Below are 17,838 nucleotides of genomic sequence, written 5' to 3' on the forward strand. Positions count from 1 at the left end.
AAGTAGATGCATTTAGGAATCTTTAAGATGACTTACAACAGAACAGCAATGCATTTTATGGACGACCGTTGAACCTAGGAGAGGAGGTAATTCTGACTTTGCTATGACAATCTGGCACTTCTGAATCAACGACTGTTAGTATGTTTTGTTACTAGTTTAAGTATTTGCTTAAGCTCGCAATTATGGTAAGGGGCGTTACATTTCCGACGAGTGCTTGCGGTGTTCGGCCAATCACAATGCACTGGGTCAGCTGGCCAATCAGAGCAGACTGCGCTTGTCGGAAGGAGGGACTTTGTAGAAAACTAAGCGTTTGAGAGAGGCGGGGCATAGAGGACCTACAATAATGTACAGTATTTGAAAAATAATGTGTTTTTTTTAACATTAAAGCATGTCAACATATTCTGTTACACCAAATACACAAAATAATGATCTTTAAAAAAGCATCATATGACCCCTTTAAGAAGTGCTAACCTGCTAATGTTATCTTAGTTTACCTGTTTTAGTCTACCTGTTTTAGCCCTTAAATTTTATTTTATCAATGTAATCCAATGCATAGATTAAGTTCATATTTTTGAGTTGAATAAAATCAAATAAATTGTTACATGAGATATTTTACATATTCAATTAAGAAAAAGGACTTCAAGGCTTTACTCAAGTGAAAACACTTTCATCATCCTCATGAATATGCTGGGTTTCTCTCATATCTAAAGTCTGTAACACAGCAGTTTTTGTTCTGTGCCGAGTTATACAATCGAATCCTTTCATTATAACATACAGTGAGGGGCAGATTAAGGTGGTCAGGGGCCCCTAGGCTGCTCTTTGTGTGAGGCCCCCCCTTAATCATTATGCTTTACTAAAGAAATGTATTTAGTACCATACATGCTCCACACGCAGATAGTAAGGTGAACTGGCATACACACACATATTGAGACAGCCAATCCTACAGTGATTCCTCTACATTCCCAGTGTCCCCACAGGATTTTGTGAGACTGTGGTGGGTGCACATTGGTTCCTCTAGGGCAGGGGTGCCCAACCCTGCTCCTGGCGATCGACTGTCCTGCAAAGTTCAGCTCCAACCCAAATCAAACACACCTGAAGCAACTAATTAAGGTCTTCAGGATCACTTAACAATTAAAGGCAGGTGTGTTTGATTAGAGTTGGAGCTAAACTTTGCAGGACAGTCGATCGCCAGGAGCAGGGTTGGGCACCTCTGCTCTAGGGGGTTCTGTGGGTATGCCCCCTATAAGAAAATTTTGTTAATTTTAAGTTTAAATGCATGAATGAGACGAGGCAAGACTTTTACACATTATTTAAAATAAAAAACATTCTCAATGGCCAAATACATGACTGGAAAAATAGTCTAGTCTGCAAGAGCATTTTGAATTGATTTAACTAATCATATGGTAATAAATGTAATTTCAGTTTTACTTTCTAAGTATGAATTATCATATGCAGTAAAAGACAACAACACTCAAGCACTGTAAAAGATTTTGCCACAAACTGGCTTCTCTCCTGATTTCATGTGAGTTTGTTCAGACTTTAGAACTGTACATGAATTATGAGCTTCTAGAACGTTGGACCTCCTAACTGAACTCCTTTTCACAAATTGAACATAGAAATAAAAACAGTATAAATAACAAATGATAACACAGGTCTTTCTTAGTCGTATTAAGTGCAAACAACAAAACAATAAGTGCAGCCATAATCAAAGTAGGCTACTCTCTCAATATTCAAAGTGCAAATAGAGACCAAATTTTTCAAGCATGATACAGAGACAACTACACAACCTATTATAGTTTACTAATAATAGCCTAGATATTGTATGTAGCCTAATTTGCGTGCATTAGGGAGTCGCTCTCAAAACGCGGGGTATTAAAATCGCTTTTGAAGGTGCGTGTGCGTTTTACTTTCGGTTTTGATTTAACGATCGCGCGAATTCTCTGCGGTTCTGAGCGTGTATTCTACAATAAAAGACATTAATTTGACGCTCTGCGACGAATCTTCCTTTAATGTTTCTTATGGGCCAGTGAGGATGTTTTTTCGCGCTGAAGTCAATTTAAAATAATTTTTTTTTTAAAAATAGTCTGGCCAGTCCGAGGCCCCTGCACACATGGGGACCATAGGCTGCAGCCTAGGCAAGCCTGTGCGTTAAAGGGTTCATATGATGCTATTTAAATTTTTCCTTTCTCTTTAGGAGTGTTACAAGCTCTTGGTGCATAATGAAGATCTGTAAAGTTGCAAAGACTAAAGTCTCAAATCCAAAGAGATATTCTTTATAAAAGTTAAGAGTCAGCCACGCCTACCTAAAATGGCTCGTTCTAACACGCCCCCACATGTCTACGTCACGATGTGGGAAGATTTGCATAACGGCGCCCAAATGTTCACGCAAAGAATGAAGGCGCAACTTTTATTCTCACTGTAGTATTGTTGTTGCCCTCGCCACCATGTTGTGAAGGCGCTGTGTGTTTCGTTGTGAAAGCGAAACTACTTTGTTTGGCCTTCCAAAAGAAGACTATCCGCTTCGTCATGCCTGGAGCTGATCCGTGCTGGTCGCTGAGGAAATACATCAACTTTGCGCTGTGGATCGCCGGATCGACTTTCACCGTGGACGAAGCAAAGTCCAGCCCAGGGTCGTCACATGGTTGCCGCAAGCCCGCCCGCCGCCACTCACTCTATTCCGCCGACCTCTGCTCACTCTAGGCCTCCGACCTCTGCTCACTCTAGCCCGCCGTGTGTGATGCTGTGTTTCGTTGTGAAAGCGAAACTACTTTGTTTGGCCTTCCAAAAGAGGACACAACTAGAAATCAGTGGTTAAGTTATATTTACAACACTGTTCCAGAACAGTTCAACCCAAATATTCCGATGTGTCCAGTGCATTTTATGGAGGACTGTTTGCTGATCCTGGTAGAGTAGACTACAATGCCGGCTGTTCTGACTCACAGACTGTAAGTACGCTTTTTATATTTAAAGAATTTGCCACTGACGATTCAAACGCGAGTTTTGGGCAGTGTAGAGTAGCACAACACACTGGATAGCTGGCCAATCAGAGCACAACTCACTTTTCAGACCGATGAGCTTTGTAAAAATCGAAGCGTTTCAGAAAGGCGGGGCATAGAGGAGAAACACAATAATGTGTTTTTTGAACCTTAAATCGCATAAACATTTCATTACACCAAATACGCAAAATAATGTTCTTTTTAGCAACATCATATGACCCATTTAATCCGCGCCTGCATACAGTGAATACACGCTGTTAATAATTTATTAATTGTGCAGTGTGAGATTCTTTGGTCATAACAGAACTTTGTGAGATCGCGATGAACAAAGTGTGACAGCTTTTTAGTGGTTATAAAGAGCGCTCTTTGCGAGTTTTCTAGTCTTATAATCCATTTAAAATGTAGAACTTTTTTTTGGCCCCACACACTTTGCAAAGTTTCGGGAATGACATCCGCATATTTATGCGGGATTGCCTTTCGAAGTAGCAGTGATTGACATAGTGATAACCATAGCAATAGACGGGACAAAATATGTGAAAATGTGCATTAAGACTAGAGCACCCTCACTCATTTCAGAAGCACCCTCAGTGATTATTTCTGGAACCTTCTGGTTGATACTCTTCTACAGTAACGCCGCTCCCTATATGCAGAGTTTGCATAGGGCACCAACTCCCAGGGGGGCACCATCCCAGTTGCTCAAAAAAAAAAACCTTCGTTCTATATTAATATTAACATATACATATACGTAAATAAAAGTATAAACATGAACATATATACATAATTTAAATTTTTTTTTAAAGAGTTTTATGGTGAACGCATTAGACGGGCGAAGCACAAGTGACGCGCAATTCCCGCATACGCGCCGCGCCAGCTCTCACCTCATGTTTGCGGCTGACTGGAAATGATCATAACTGATGGACAACTATGCCCGGGAAAAGACATCAGTATTCCGGCACCGAGATAAGAAAAAGAATAAAAGCCCAAGATGAAGCCCGTGCATCACTTTTAGGTACATTCATAATCCTGTTAAACTTTTTTGGATGTTGATGTTAATAACGTGTTTTAATGTCGGTAATAATATCACCGCCGCATCTGCCTTTTAATATTCCATATTCCATGAGTTTCCATGTTCCCTTACGAAAATTAACCATAATTTTACTGCATGGTTCTTGTAGCAATGGTAACCACAAATTAACCATGGGTTTAATACTTCAAATCGCTTCAAATAATAATTTACGAAGTATTCAGATAATATTTTTAATATACGTATATAATAGTGGTAATAAAACCAGACCTAAGCGAACAACAACCTTTAAAATTACATAAAATGCATTATATAAAAACAATGAGGCAATAATTATTGGTTAATTAATAATAATCGTATGGTTTCATTGAATAACACTGTTAAAATACATAATGTAATACAAAATAAACAATTTATGTACATTACATATTATTACAATTACCAAAGGCCTGGTAATTGCTGTTGTAACACTTACATGATGATCCAAACATTTAATTCAAATATTCACTTAATCTTTAATTTTTGGCCACCTTTTTGCGATAGAAATGCTAGCCTCTATAATTTCTTCAACAAAAATATGTGGACAACCCTTACAAAAACTAATCCTTGGTTTTATCAAAGTAAAACTGCTTAATTTTCTTTTGCGTGATTTCTGAATGCTTGAGACCATAAAGTCAATCAGACAACTGTATTATTAAAATCATATCTAGGTGACTGTCTAGCTACAATTGTAATTTTTAAATAATACAATTTAATTACAATTTACTTATTTACTTTTATATTTTATTAAAGTTCTATTTTGACCCCTATAGTAGGTGTTTTTTTAACTTCCATAATATTTTGGGGAGGGGGCACAACAAGACAATTCTGCTTGGGGCACCCATTTGGCCAGCAGCGGCCCTGCTCTTTTTTTGCATAACTATATACAAAAACAACAAAATACAAATGCACTAAATAAAATAATTTAATAAATGCATATTTACAATTTAAGCACTTAACTAAAATAAGTATTAAATGATAATACATAACTTGAGAAGGCTGACTTTAATCAGCTTGCTTCCATTTAGTGAGAAAAGCCTACTATTCATCTGAATTAGAAAAAAAAAGCTCCTCTGGTCTTCAGTGATGCGAGGACAACGTTTGAGCATACACGTAATATCTGAGCAAGAGCAGAGCCATTTCATAAAAGAACAATGTATATTTAAAAGCGCATGTCCAGTTTTGTGTGAGTGAAGGAAATCCTCTTGCGAGTGGAGATTCGGGCTCGCGCATTACATGAATCGCATAACATTATGCTCTCGACATTTGTCATTAAGATCACGCTATAGAAACTGGCTAAAATCAAGTATAAAGAAGAGAAGAAAGCGTCCATAGGCAGGTGCCTACACATGCCAGGATCCGCCCCTGCCAGATGCAGTTATAAATACTAATACTAAAGATAACTGGTAGGGGGGGAGGGGCCCTGGCCACCACGTAGAGCTGCCCCTGTATATAGTTAAGCAATTTCACACGAGCAATAGGCTAAGTGCAATATCACATGAGTTGAACCATTGGCCATAGGCGCGTTGGATTTGAAGTGGCGCTGCACAGACCGATCGGTTTATGACATCAAAGTACCGCGAGAGCGAATCAAAAGCATAAGGAGCCGTCTGCTCTCTATAGCTCATGCGATACTTTGATGTCGCACACCGATCGGTCTGATGGTGATCCGCTTCAAGTTGAACAAGCCTAATGATTCAATGGACCATTCATAAAGAACCATTTACTTCACTCCTGAATGAATCAGCCGACTACAATGCCGGCTGTTCTGACTCACAGACTGTAAGTACGCTTTTTATATTTAAAGAATTTGCCACTGACGATTCAAACGCGAGTTTTGAGCAGTGTAGAGTAGCGTTTGTAGTTTGTAATTTCTTCGATCACAAATGCAGACATGGTTTTATGTTTACGCGGCGTGATGCAATGCAACGCGTAAAAAGACAGTATAAGTCATTATAATCCGTAATTATGTCCCCTCTGGATGCAACAAATGCCTCGTTTGTAATGGGTTTTAATGTTTTTGTCTCGTCGCTCCGGCCGGACAGGGCATCACAATATGGTAAGGAACGTAACATTTCCGTCACACGCTTGAGGTATTCGGCCAATCACAACACACTGGATAGCTGGCCAATCAGAGCACAACTCACTTTTCAGACCGATGAGCTTTGTAAAAATCGAAGCGTTTCAGAAAGGCGGGGCATAGAGGAGAAACACAATAATGTGTTTTTTGAACCTTAAATCGCATAAACATTTCATTACACCAAATACGCAAAATAATGTTCTTTTTAGCAACATCATATGACCCATTTAATCCGCGCCTGCATACAGTGAATACACGCTGTTAATAATTTATTAATTGTGCAGTGTGAGATTCTTTGGTCATAACAGAACTTTGTGAGATCGCGATGAACAAAGTGTGACAGCTTTTTAGTGGTTATAAAGAGCGCTCTTTGCGAGTTTTCTAGTCTTATAATCCATTTAAAATGTAGAACTTTTTTTTGGCCCCACACACTTTGCAAAGTTTCGGGAATGACATCCGCATATTTATGCGGGATTGCCTTTCGAAGTAGCAGTGATTGACATAGTGATAACCATAGCAATAGACGGGACAAAATATGTGAAAATGTGCATTAAGACTAGAGCACCCTCACTCATTTCAGAAGCACCCTCAGTGATTATTTCTGGAACCTTCTGGTTGATACTCTTCTACAGTAACGCCGCTCCCTATATGCAGAGTTTGCATAGGGCACCAACTCCCAGGGGGGCACCATCCCAGTTGCTCAAAAAAAAACCTTCGTTCTATATTAATATTAACATATACATATACGTAAATAAAAGTATAAACATGAACATATATACATAATTTAAATTTTTTTTTAAAGAGTTTTATGGTGAACGCATTAGACGGGCGAAGCACAAGTGACGCGCAATTCCCGCATACGCGCCGCGCCAGCTCTCACCTCATGTTTGCGGCTGACTGGAAATGATCATAACTGATGGACAACTATGCCCGGGAAAAGACATCAGTATTCCGGCACCGAGATAAGAAAAAGAATAAAAGCCCAAGATGAAGCCCGTGCATCACTTTTAGGTACATTCATAATCCTGTTAAACTTTTTTGGATGTTGATGTTAATAACGTGTTTTAATGTCGGTAATAATATCACCGCCGCATCTGCCTTTTAATATTCCATATTCCATGAGTTTCCATGTTCCCTTACGAAAATTAACCATAATTTTACTGCATGGTTCTTGTAGCAATGGTAACCACAAATTAACCATGGGTTTAATACTTCAAATCGCTTCAAATAATAATTTACGAAGTATTCAGATAATATTTTTAATATACGTATATAATAGTGGTAATAAAACCAGACCTAAGCGAACAACAACCTTTAAAATTACATAAAATGCATTATATAAAAACAATGAGGCAATAATTATTGGTTAATTAATAATAATCGTATGGTTTCATTGAATAACACTGTTAAAATACATAATGTAATACAAAATAAACAATTTATGTACATTACATATTATTACAATTACCAAAGGCCTGGTAATTGCTGTTGTAACACTTACATGATGATCCAAACATTTAATTCAAATATTCACTTAATCTTTAATTTTTGGCCACCTTTTTGCGATAGAAATGCTAGCCTCTATAATTTCTTCAACAAAAATATGTGGACAACCCTTACAAAAACTAATCCTTGGTTTTATCAAAGTAAAACTGCTTAATTTTCTTTTGCGTGATTTCTGAATGCTTGAGACCATAAAGTCAATCAGACAACTGTATTATTAAAATCATATCTAGGTGACTGTCTAGCTACAATTGTAATTTTTAAATAATACAATTTAATTACAATTTACTTATTTACTTTTATATTTTATTAAAGTTCTATTTTGACCCCTATAGTAGGTGTTTTTTTAACTTCCATAATATTTTGGGGAGGGGGCACAACAAGACAATTCTGCTTGGGGCACCCATTTGGCCAGCAGCGGCCCTGCTCTTTTTTTGCATAACTATATACAAAAACAACAAAATACAAATGCACTAAATAAAATAATTTAATAAATGCATATTTACAATTTAAGCACTTAACTAAAATAAGTATTAAATGATAATACATAACTTGAGAAGGCTGACTTTAATCAGCTTGCTTCCATTTAGTGAGAAAAGCCTACTATTCATCTGAATTAGAAAAAAAAAGCTCCTCTGGTCTTCAGTGATGCGAGGACAACGTTTGAGCATACACGTAATATCTGAGCAAGAGCAGAGCCATTTCATAAAAGAACAATGTATATTTAAAAGCGCATGTCCAGTTTTGTGTGAGTGAAGGAAATCCTCTTGCGAGTGGAGATTCGGGCTCGCGCATTACATGAATCGCATAACATTATGCTCTCGACATTTGTCATTAAGATCACGCTATAGAAACTGGCTAAAATCAAGTATAAAGAAGAGAAGAAAGCGTCCATAGGCAGGTGCCTACACATGCCAGGATCCGCCCCTGCCAGATGCAGTTATAAATACTAATACTAAAGATAACTGGTAGGGGGGGAGGGGCCCTGGCCACCACGTAGAGCTGCCCCTGTATATAGTTAAGCAATTTCACACGAGCAATAGGCTAAGTGCAATATCACATGAGTTGAACCATTGGCCATAGGCGCGTTGGATTTGAAGTGGCGCTGCACAGACCGATCGGTTTATGACATCAAAGTACCGCGAGAGCGAATCAAAAGCATAAGGAGCCGTCTGCTCTCTATAGCTCATGCGATACTTTGATGTCGCACACCGATCGGTCTGATGGTGATCCGCTTCAAGTTGAACAAGCCTAATGATTCAATGGACCATTCATAAAGAACCATTTACTTCACTCCTGAATGAATCAGCCCTTTGAACGAATCAAATGAATGAATAAATGACTCGATGACTTAATCATTAAGACGTTTACCACCACCTACTGGCAGTTTGTTTATTATTTAGAGTATAATTTCATTAAATAAATAATTTCATGTTTCCATAGTAATAATAATTAAAAGAGTATATGTAATACATTTTATCAAACAAAATATTTATTGCTGAAGCAACTTTTTGTAATGTCTGTTTGATGCTTTACACAACAATGACTTTCAATTATCTTTTGGGAGTAATTTCTCAGCCAAATTTGATGTGCAATTAATTTGCAATTAATTAGATTAATTAATTGCCACATCATGTAATTAATTAGATAAAAAAATTTAATCGCTTACCAGCCCTAATATATATATATATATGACTGCAGTTCGTCGTCATAACCGACTTGAGTGGGCATATGCTCACATTCGATGGCGTCTGGCACTTTGGAGAGGTGTTCTCTTCACGGATGAATCCCGGTTTTCACTGTACAGGGCAGATGGCAGACAGTGTGTATGGTGTCGTGTGGGTGAGCGGTTTGCTGATGTCAACATTGTGGATCGAGTGGCCCATGGTGGCGGTGGGGTTATGGTATGGGCAGGCGTATGTTATGGACAACGAACACAGGTGCATTTTATTGATGGCATTTTGAATGCACAGAGATACCCAGGGCTCGACAGTGCAACCATTTCAGTTGCATTTGCGACTGAAAACTACTGCGTGTGACTTATTTATTTTAGGAGCACCAGTGCGACTGACCCGATCATCATCATACTTGTGATTGCGCTCAGGGAAGCTTCAAAGGTTTCTACGTGTTTTTGCAGCGTTGAGTAATGGATCACAGACATATCTCACGAATCCTTTCATAAGCAAAGTGTAGACGGAGTAAATAAGAGATTGATTGAATAAGAGACAGTGTAGAGCTTCGTTGATTATAAATGTGAGATCGCAATGAACTAAGATGAGTGACAGCTTTTACTGATTTTTAAGGGAGTTTGTAAATGTGATACTGATTTAATACAATACAATTCAATAAACAAGAAATTAATATTAAGTGACTTACATTGTCTGACTATAACACTATTGTCTGATTTTGCTCGTCGTCGAAAATAGTTTAAAACAAAGACACAGCAGAGCCGCTGCGCATCTCCATTCGAACACAGCAGTGTTTCGTTTATGAATGAACGGGGTTTTTTTAAAACAAATCTAGTGAGTCAGTGATTCATGATTACGCATTCATAAAGACAGTCACTTGATTCATTCCTGAATGAATAAGCTGTTCGAATGAATCAATTGAATGAATGATTCAGTAATAAAAATTAATAGTCCTGAAAATAGTCCCCTGCGTGCTCTCTGTGCAAGCAGGTGGTCACGTTGGTTATGTTGATGGAAGTTAGCCTATTTTCAGGCGCTGCGTAATATCATTGCGCCCGCTGCATCCATGGTACGGCAACAAAGTTCCTTGATTATTACGCCGGAATGAGAGTATAGTTCCTAGCCATATCGTCCTAGAAAATCGCAACTTTTCATTTTCCGTCAGTCTTAGTACACGATGTAACTTCAGAAGTGTCAAGTTTTAAAAAGGAAAAATATAGATACTCTTTGATCATTTTTGAGTGAGATGCTTAACGGTCTAATCAGATTCAATGATCTATGCTAAGCTACAGCTAAAAGTGCTACCGCCAGACCCGGCGATCGGCTGAATGGATTCGAAAATGGTAAAACTCAACTGTTTAACTCTAGGGGAGTTGGAAAATGAGCCTATTTTCCAAAATAGAGGAGTGTTCCTTTAAGACTGGTGCGGACCCTCCTAAAACGCCTCGTTTAAACACGCCCCCACATGTCTACGTCACGATGTGGGAAGATTTGCATAACTTCGCCCAAATGCTCATGCAAAGAAAGAAGGTGTAACTTTATTATTGCTGCCACCGCCGCCATGTTATGAAGACGCTGTATGCATGTGTGTTAACAGACTTAATTTGTTCTTTTGGTATATTGCAGGAGAATGGCATCAGTATGACGATATCATCTGTGTAGAACCTTCTAAGAATATGTTGAAACGGCTCAAAGATGCTTTTTGGCCTGATCAGAGGAAAGATGTAATTCAGGGGAGAGAAATCGCTGGTATAGTCATGCTGGAAACAATTTTTGACCTCCTGAGAAACTGGGGCAAAATTAACCTCTACAGCTTCTTTAGTCAGCTGCGACAGTTTTATGAAGTTTATGGAAACCCTTTTGTATTTGAAAAGACAGAAATGAAGTGGTACTCACTCAATTACGATGAAAAAGATGTGAGTAAACCATTTGCATCTCAGCATATACTGAACACATTCATACATGATAACATTTGTTCACCCAAGAATGAAAATCGTCATTATTGCTGTATGCACATCATTCCAAAACTGTATGACTGTCTTCCATGGAGCACAAATGAAGCAATACTGCAGAATATGCAGAATGCTGTTTTCCATAATGGGGACTGGGGTTTTCAAGCTTCAGAAAAGACAAAAATGCATAAAGAGGTTTCTGCGGGTCCTTTAAAACTCTTAATTATCATTTTAAAGGGTCCTAAATTCGGGGACTAAATAACAGAAATTACGATATGGCCTAGTGTGATTATTAAACTTCAAAAGGTTATAAGTGAATTTAAAGCTGCAGTCCATAACTTTTGGCGCTCTAGCGGTTAATAAACAGAACTGCGTGCGTCTTGTGGAAGAACATTGTAGCCGGAGCTACTTCTCTCTGTTTATGTCTATGGCGAATCACGCAGGTACTGAGCTACTCCGCAGCGGTACCTACCCGAACCAGTCTAAATAGTCAGAATATAAACACTTATTATAGGTGTAGCGTAGTGATTCAGGACAAGCCAAAAACACGCTTTGGAAAATGGATTCATGGTGTACTCGCTTATTATATAAATTTTGTTAATTTTGAACACAAAAAAGTTACAGACTGCAGCTTTAAACAAATGTGAGTGCTGCACATTTTCAAAGTAAAAACACAGCACTTCTTGTTGTTCTACAGGCTTGTTGTTTCAGAGCAGTTTGCAATCATTGAATACATTAATGACAAATGATTGCTTATGATCTACTGATATGTTAATGTTTACTTTATGGATTTTATATTGTAATATGTTGTAGATTTCTCTCACTCATATTTTGAATGAGCAGCTGGAAGTAGTAAAGCATAGATGGTTCAAAATAAGAGTTCTGATATATTTTGGGGTTGTTTATAATTAAAAGTCCCACATTCTGCTTTTCTTTTTCTTTTTTCTTTTTTTTTTTTGGATATTGTTGCTATTTTGGTTACACAATAAACTGTATCTGGAAACTAATTAAATGTAAACTTTTGAGGCTTTTCTCTAGGCCATCCCGGCTCAGGAAGGAAAGACTAAGAACATTATTTAAAACATTCAATATATAGTTGACACTAGAATTGTTGGAATAAAGAAATTTCAGTGTATGTGTATATATTGAATAAATCTGTCTTGAGTATTTTAAATTAGAGGTTGCCCTGTTTGGCAGTTAAATGTGTGCCCCAGCCTATTTAATTAAGTAAAAGTATCTGGGATACATTATTTATTTTGAAATTGTATGGGTTTGTTCTGTATAAACATAAAGGATTTATTGATTTGATTGATTAATTGATTTATTTAGTGCAGGTCTTAAAAAAGGTCTAATTTTTAAAAACTGCAGAAACCCTGTGTAAAATATTATGTACTTCATCAATATTAGTCTTTTTGTGTTACACTGAAGAAAGGAGGTCATACAGTATGAGTTTGGAATAAATCACTTATAACAAAGCTTTCACTTTTTGGTGAACTATGCCTTTAAGATGCACTCAAATGTAAATGTCAACTTGAAATTTAATATATAGTCTCATTTTCATTTGTCAGGTGAGCAAGCTTCTGAAGCAGTTCATGCTTCAGCAGGTGACTCCAGAGTTACAGAAAGACAGCAAAGAAAGGAGTACTTTCATCAAGGAGCCACTGAAGGCTGCTCTTATTATGCTCTATGTGTGGAAACAGTATCATCTAGAATTAGACAACGGGATTCTTTCTCGTCTCTGCACTGCCCTTTGCCTGCCGAAATTACCTAAGGATGAGTTCCTGTCTTTCTGGGCTGACATAATGGAATCATTCTCAGTGATAAAAAAGTGAGTACAGTTATTTCACTTATACATGGGCTTGTAAGGTCGGGACGTCCAGATTATAGATCCTGGCAAATGTGGACAGCGAGGTCCAGCCGGCTGCCGCACAGATTTCTGCAATGGACACACTGCTAGACCAAGCCCAAGATGAGGCCATGCCTCTAGTCGAATGGGCTCTTACTCCCATGGGGCAGTGTAGGCCCAAAGAGGAGTAAGCTAGTGCAATAGTGTCAACTAGCCATTTGGAGAGTCTCTGCTTAGTGACGAAACCCTCTGGTGCGGCCACCAAAGCATGTAAAGTAGGGCTGTCAATAGATTAACATTTTTAATCACACTCTTTTTTCTGTGATTAATCATGATTAATCGCAGACGTCATGAAATTAAGCATAGATCATTTATCTTGTTTCAAATGTTTATTTTGTCATCATTTGCTATATCCTGCAAAGTAAATCAAAATATTGAAGGTTGATTCTCAAAAATCTGTATTTTCTGCAAGATTTTTTAGAGGGAAATTTAGATGTCTTTTCAAAAAAGGACACTTAGAAACTCCAAAAGGACACCAAATAACAAAATGATATAAGGAGCCCATATAAGCACATATGAAAGGAACAACATGCTAAAAAAAAGATCAGAATTGTATAGTATATGTACAGTGCAACAGCAAAGAGCTTTTTTACATTTTAGAGAAGTCAAGTTGCAATACCGAGCAGGACCACATGGAGATGCCAAAAAAAAAACTAAACCAACTGCCTGCTGACTGCATATATATACTACAGTACACGGATCCATTCAGAATAACTAAACACAGCAACATACACAAGACAAATCAAAACATTATCGTGAATGTGTGTGGAAATAACGTGAATGTACAGAAATGTTTGTGCCTGTGCATAAATACGATGTGCGATCAGTGCGTCAAGAGCACTTATACACGCATTATTATAATGGACTCACATGTGCTTGCTGTACGACTCTTGTACTCCAACGCAATCGTCTGTACCTTGATTGCAGTCTTCATCCATCAAAACTTTACTAGCAAGACTGGTTATCCAGTCGAGAAAATTTAGTTTGTGTCTCATCTGGCCATACAGCGATGGGATGTTGACAATCAGTTCAGTCTGTACTTCACACAGCGCGACATGCTCACCTGTGCTCTGAACTGAGTGGAGAGCACCAAAGGTATGTACCCGAGCCTTTGTTTCAGGACAACCTTAGAATCAATGTTCCCGAATTCCAGGCAAGAGGGGCTCACAGAGAGCGCCTGTAGAACTTCCATCCGCTTTACCGATGCTAACGCCAGTTGCAGAACGGTTTTTAGCGGCAGGGGACAAAGGTCAATGGATTGTAGCTGGCACAAAGGGAGGCTCCTTAGAGCCCTCAGCATCATGGACAAATCCCATGTAGGGACTGTGGCGGGGCGAGGCGGGATAAGCCTCCTAGACCCCTTCAAGAAGCGAACAACCAGGTTGTTCCTGCCCACCGATTGGCCTGCTATAGGAGCGTGATATGCTGCTATAGCTGCTACATAGACCTTGAGTGTGGAAGGGGAATGGCCCTTGTCCAACAGCTCTTGCAGGAAGGACAATATCAGAGATATGTCGCATTAAGCTGGATCTTCTACCTGGATGGTGCTCTAGCCTGAGATATTGTATTTTAAACACATTCTGGGAAATCCTCAGGTTCCCATCGAGAGGCCAGACATGCAGGGCCCACAGCTCAGGCTGGGGGTGCCGAATCGTTCTGTTCGCCTGAGAGAGGAGGCCTCAGGGGAATGGGCCATGGAGCTGCTACAAGCAGCTGGGATAGCTCTGCGAACCAGTGTGGTTCCTTCAGAGCGGGGCTACCAACAGAACCCTGTGCCCTTGTTCCCTGATTCGCCTGATTACCTGTGGGATCAGGGCGATCGGGGGGAAACCATAAAGGAGGAGGTTGGGCCAGTTGTGGGCCAACGCGTCCGTGTTCTTCGAAAAATAAGTTGGGCAATGAGAGTTGTCTTTTGAGGCAAAGAGGTTGACCTCTGCCTTGCCAAAGAGAACTCCCTTCCTTCTGCAGACCACTCCCAGGGTCACACCCTGTTCTATCCAATAAGAGTCTTTCCAAGGGGCCAGAGCTGCCACATAGGCCTGGTTCACCTTGATATGAAGGCGTCCACGACGCCAGGCGTGGGACGGAACTAGCAGTTTCAGCCAGTACTGAAGGTGCCGCATTCGGAGCAGGCCCAGCTGCAGTACTGGAGACGCGGAGGTCATAAGACCTAGCATCTTCTGAAATGCCTTGAGGGGGCAAGAGACTGATTTTTCTGATCTGATTTTTGAATTGAAGATGTTGATAATTTCTTCAATCCAGACAGAAAGAGCTATTGACACGAAGAACAGAGCATACTACTGCCATAACGTAGGTGACAACACTAATTAGCATATTATTATTATTATTATTATTATTATTATTATTATTATTATTATTATATAGATGAAACACTTGGCAACACAAATTACAGGTAAGTAATTAGTGAGGAATTTTAAGGGGTTATATGACGTTGCTAAAAAGAACATTGTTGTGTATTTGGTGTAATGCAATGTGTTTATGCGGTTTAAGGTTGAAAAAACACATTATTTTCCACATATTGTATTATTATTGTTGCTCCGCTATGCCCCGACTTTCTGAAACGCATAGACTTTTACAAAGCTCATCGTTCTGAAAAGCGAGGTGTACGCTGATTGGCCAGCTATCCAGTGCATTGTGATTGGCAGAATACCTCAAGCGTGTGACGGAAATGTTATGCCCCTTAACATACTGTAATGCACTGTGTCCCGGCGCGAAAAGACAAAAACAATAAAACACTCCGCTTCGTCCACGGTGCTACATATATATATATATATCAGATATATATTATATCAGATATATATATATATATATATATATATATATATGGGTCGTGGAAGCGGGCCCGGCCCGTGTTACTTTTAAGGTCTGGTACAAATATGACATGGGCTACAAAAAAAAAAAAAAAAACATATGCTATAGGGCTCATATGTATGCACGTTTAATCATTTAAAGATCGCAATCTCGATTAAAACACATGCAATCTTATTCCTAAATGACGTGATTCCGCTATGTCTATTAAACCTTTGAATTCACATCGGAATATTTAAACCTGCTTTCGCGCAGCCGCTCATCCAGATAGAGCCCCCCGGCCCCCCTTCTTTTGGTTCGTTCCGTGATCCATATATATACCGTGTATAACATTTTAACTAAGGAATATGTGCTTTAACAAATATACACTTCACAGTGTCTAAAATGTCTTCAACTTTGATTCCATTTTCAGCTTGTCTGAGATGGTGGAGGCACTGATCCTCAGAGTGAGAGCTGCCAACATGATTAGATGGATCATCGTAATTCCACTACTGCATCTTTTCAAAGGCACCTCAAAACCATTTGAGCCAGTGTTTATTAAGGTCAACCTACAATTTGAGCAGAACTGGGCTGGACTGCAGGGACTCAAATCAGCTAATATAACTTCCCCCGGAAGCCAAGATAGAAGGTATTTCATCTTGGTTTTCTCAAATGTTGTTTTCCAAATGTTTTTTTTTCTTGATTTTAAATTTCAATCTTCAGTTCAAATCAAGTTGCTATTTGAACATTTGATCCCGCATAGGTTTCAGTGTATTATGATCCATTTTTGGCTTGTCACTGTTGAATCCCTCTCTTTTAGGGCGATGTTGAATCTCATGGAAACACATGGACATTTGGTGGAGGTGGACAAACTGCTGGCCAGATCTTGGATGTATCTGATGACTGTAGATGAGTTGGTCAAGTGCAGCTCCATCATCCATGCAGAACTCTTGGACATCCTGCAGCTTTTCACCATGAAATGTCCCGATGATATATGCTACAGCACTTCCACCGTGAGTGTCAAGACATCACAAGAAATAACCATAGCGTATATTGTACAAACCACAGTTTTTTTAATATACAGCAGTGTTTCTCAACTTGTGGGTCATAAGGCCATTTTGAGTGTGTCACAGAGTGTGCAGTCAAAGAAAAAACAACAACAAAACACAGTGTCCCAATTCAGTATCTGCTGTAGGGCTGCACAATATATCAAAATTATTGAAATATCGCAAATGTATCAGATATTGCAACGGCATTCAATATCTGAATTATTTTAATAAACTGCTTCAAAATGTTGCGAAAAGTCAAAGTTTTAGGTCGACTCATATAGCAGAGAATAGACTGGGCACGCGACTGTTACTTACGTGACTTGCTTGACGCTAAAAAGAGTTATTAAAGGGATAGTTCATCCAAAAATGAAAATTTTATGTTTATCTGCTTACCCCCAGGGCATCCAAGATATAGGTGACTTTGTTTCTTCAGTAGAACACATATGATGATTTTTAACTCCAACTGTTACTGTCTATCAGTTGTATAATGCATGGCAATGGTAACAAAATCTATGAGAGTAAAAAAAACATGCACAGACCAATCCAAATGAAACCCCTGCGGCTCGTGACGACACATTGATGTCCTAAGACACGACACGATCGGTTTGTGCCAGAAACCGAACAGTATTTATATAATTTTTTTACCTCTAATACACCACTATGTCCAACTGTCTTTGGGCGCGCGCGCACGGCATCCGGTGCGTGAGGTGTGAATATTTTCGTGTGTGTGTGTGTGTGTGTGTGTGTATATATATATATATATATATATATATATATATATGTATATATATAT

At 38.9% G+C, this 17,838-nt stretch overlaps 1 protein-coding gene across 1 annotated transcript in view; it reads left to right on the forward strand.

Annotated features, from left to right (window-relative positions):
* Nucleotides 1-17,838, forward strand: part of LOC107555077 (E3 ubiquitin-protein ligase rnf213-alpha-like) — a 127,183-nt gene that overhangs the window by 46,296 nt on the left and 63,049 nt on the right. The window contains exons 11-14 of the mRNA XM_016237774.1: nucleotides 10,957-11,246; nucleotides 12,851-13,110; nucleotides 16,430-16,645; nucleotides 16,817-17,009. Of these exons, the coding sequence (XP_016093260.1) occupies nucleotides 10,957-11,246; nucleotides 12,851-13,110; nucleotides 16,430-16,645; nucleotides 16,817-17,009 (959 nt within the window). The remainder of the gene's footprint in view (nucleotides 1-10,956; nucleotides 11,247-12,850; nucleotides 13,111-16,429; nucleotides 16,646-16,816; nucleotides 17,010-17,838) is intronic.

Source organism: Sinocyclocheilus grahami, unplaced genomic scaffold (assembly GCF_001515645.1).
Source record: "Sinocyclocheilus grahami isolate Dianchi unplaced genomic scaffold, SAMN03320097.WGS_v1.1 scaffold524.1, whole genome shotgun sequence".
Taxonomy (NCBI): Eukaryota; Metazoa; Chordata; class Actinopteri; order Cypriniformes; family Cyprinidae; genus Sinocyclocheilus; species Sinocyclocheilus grahami.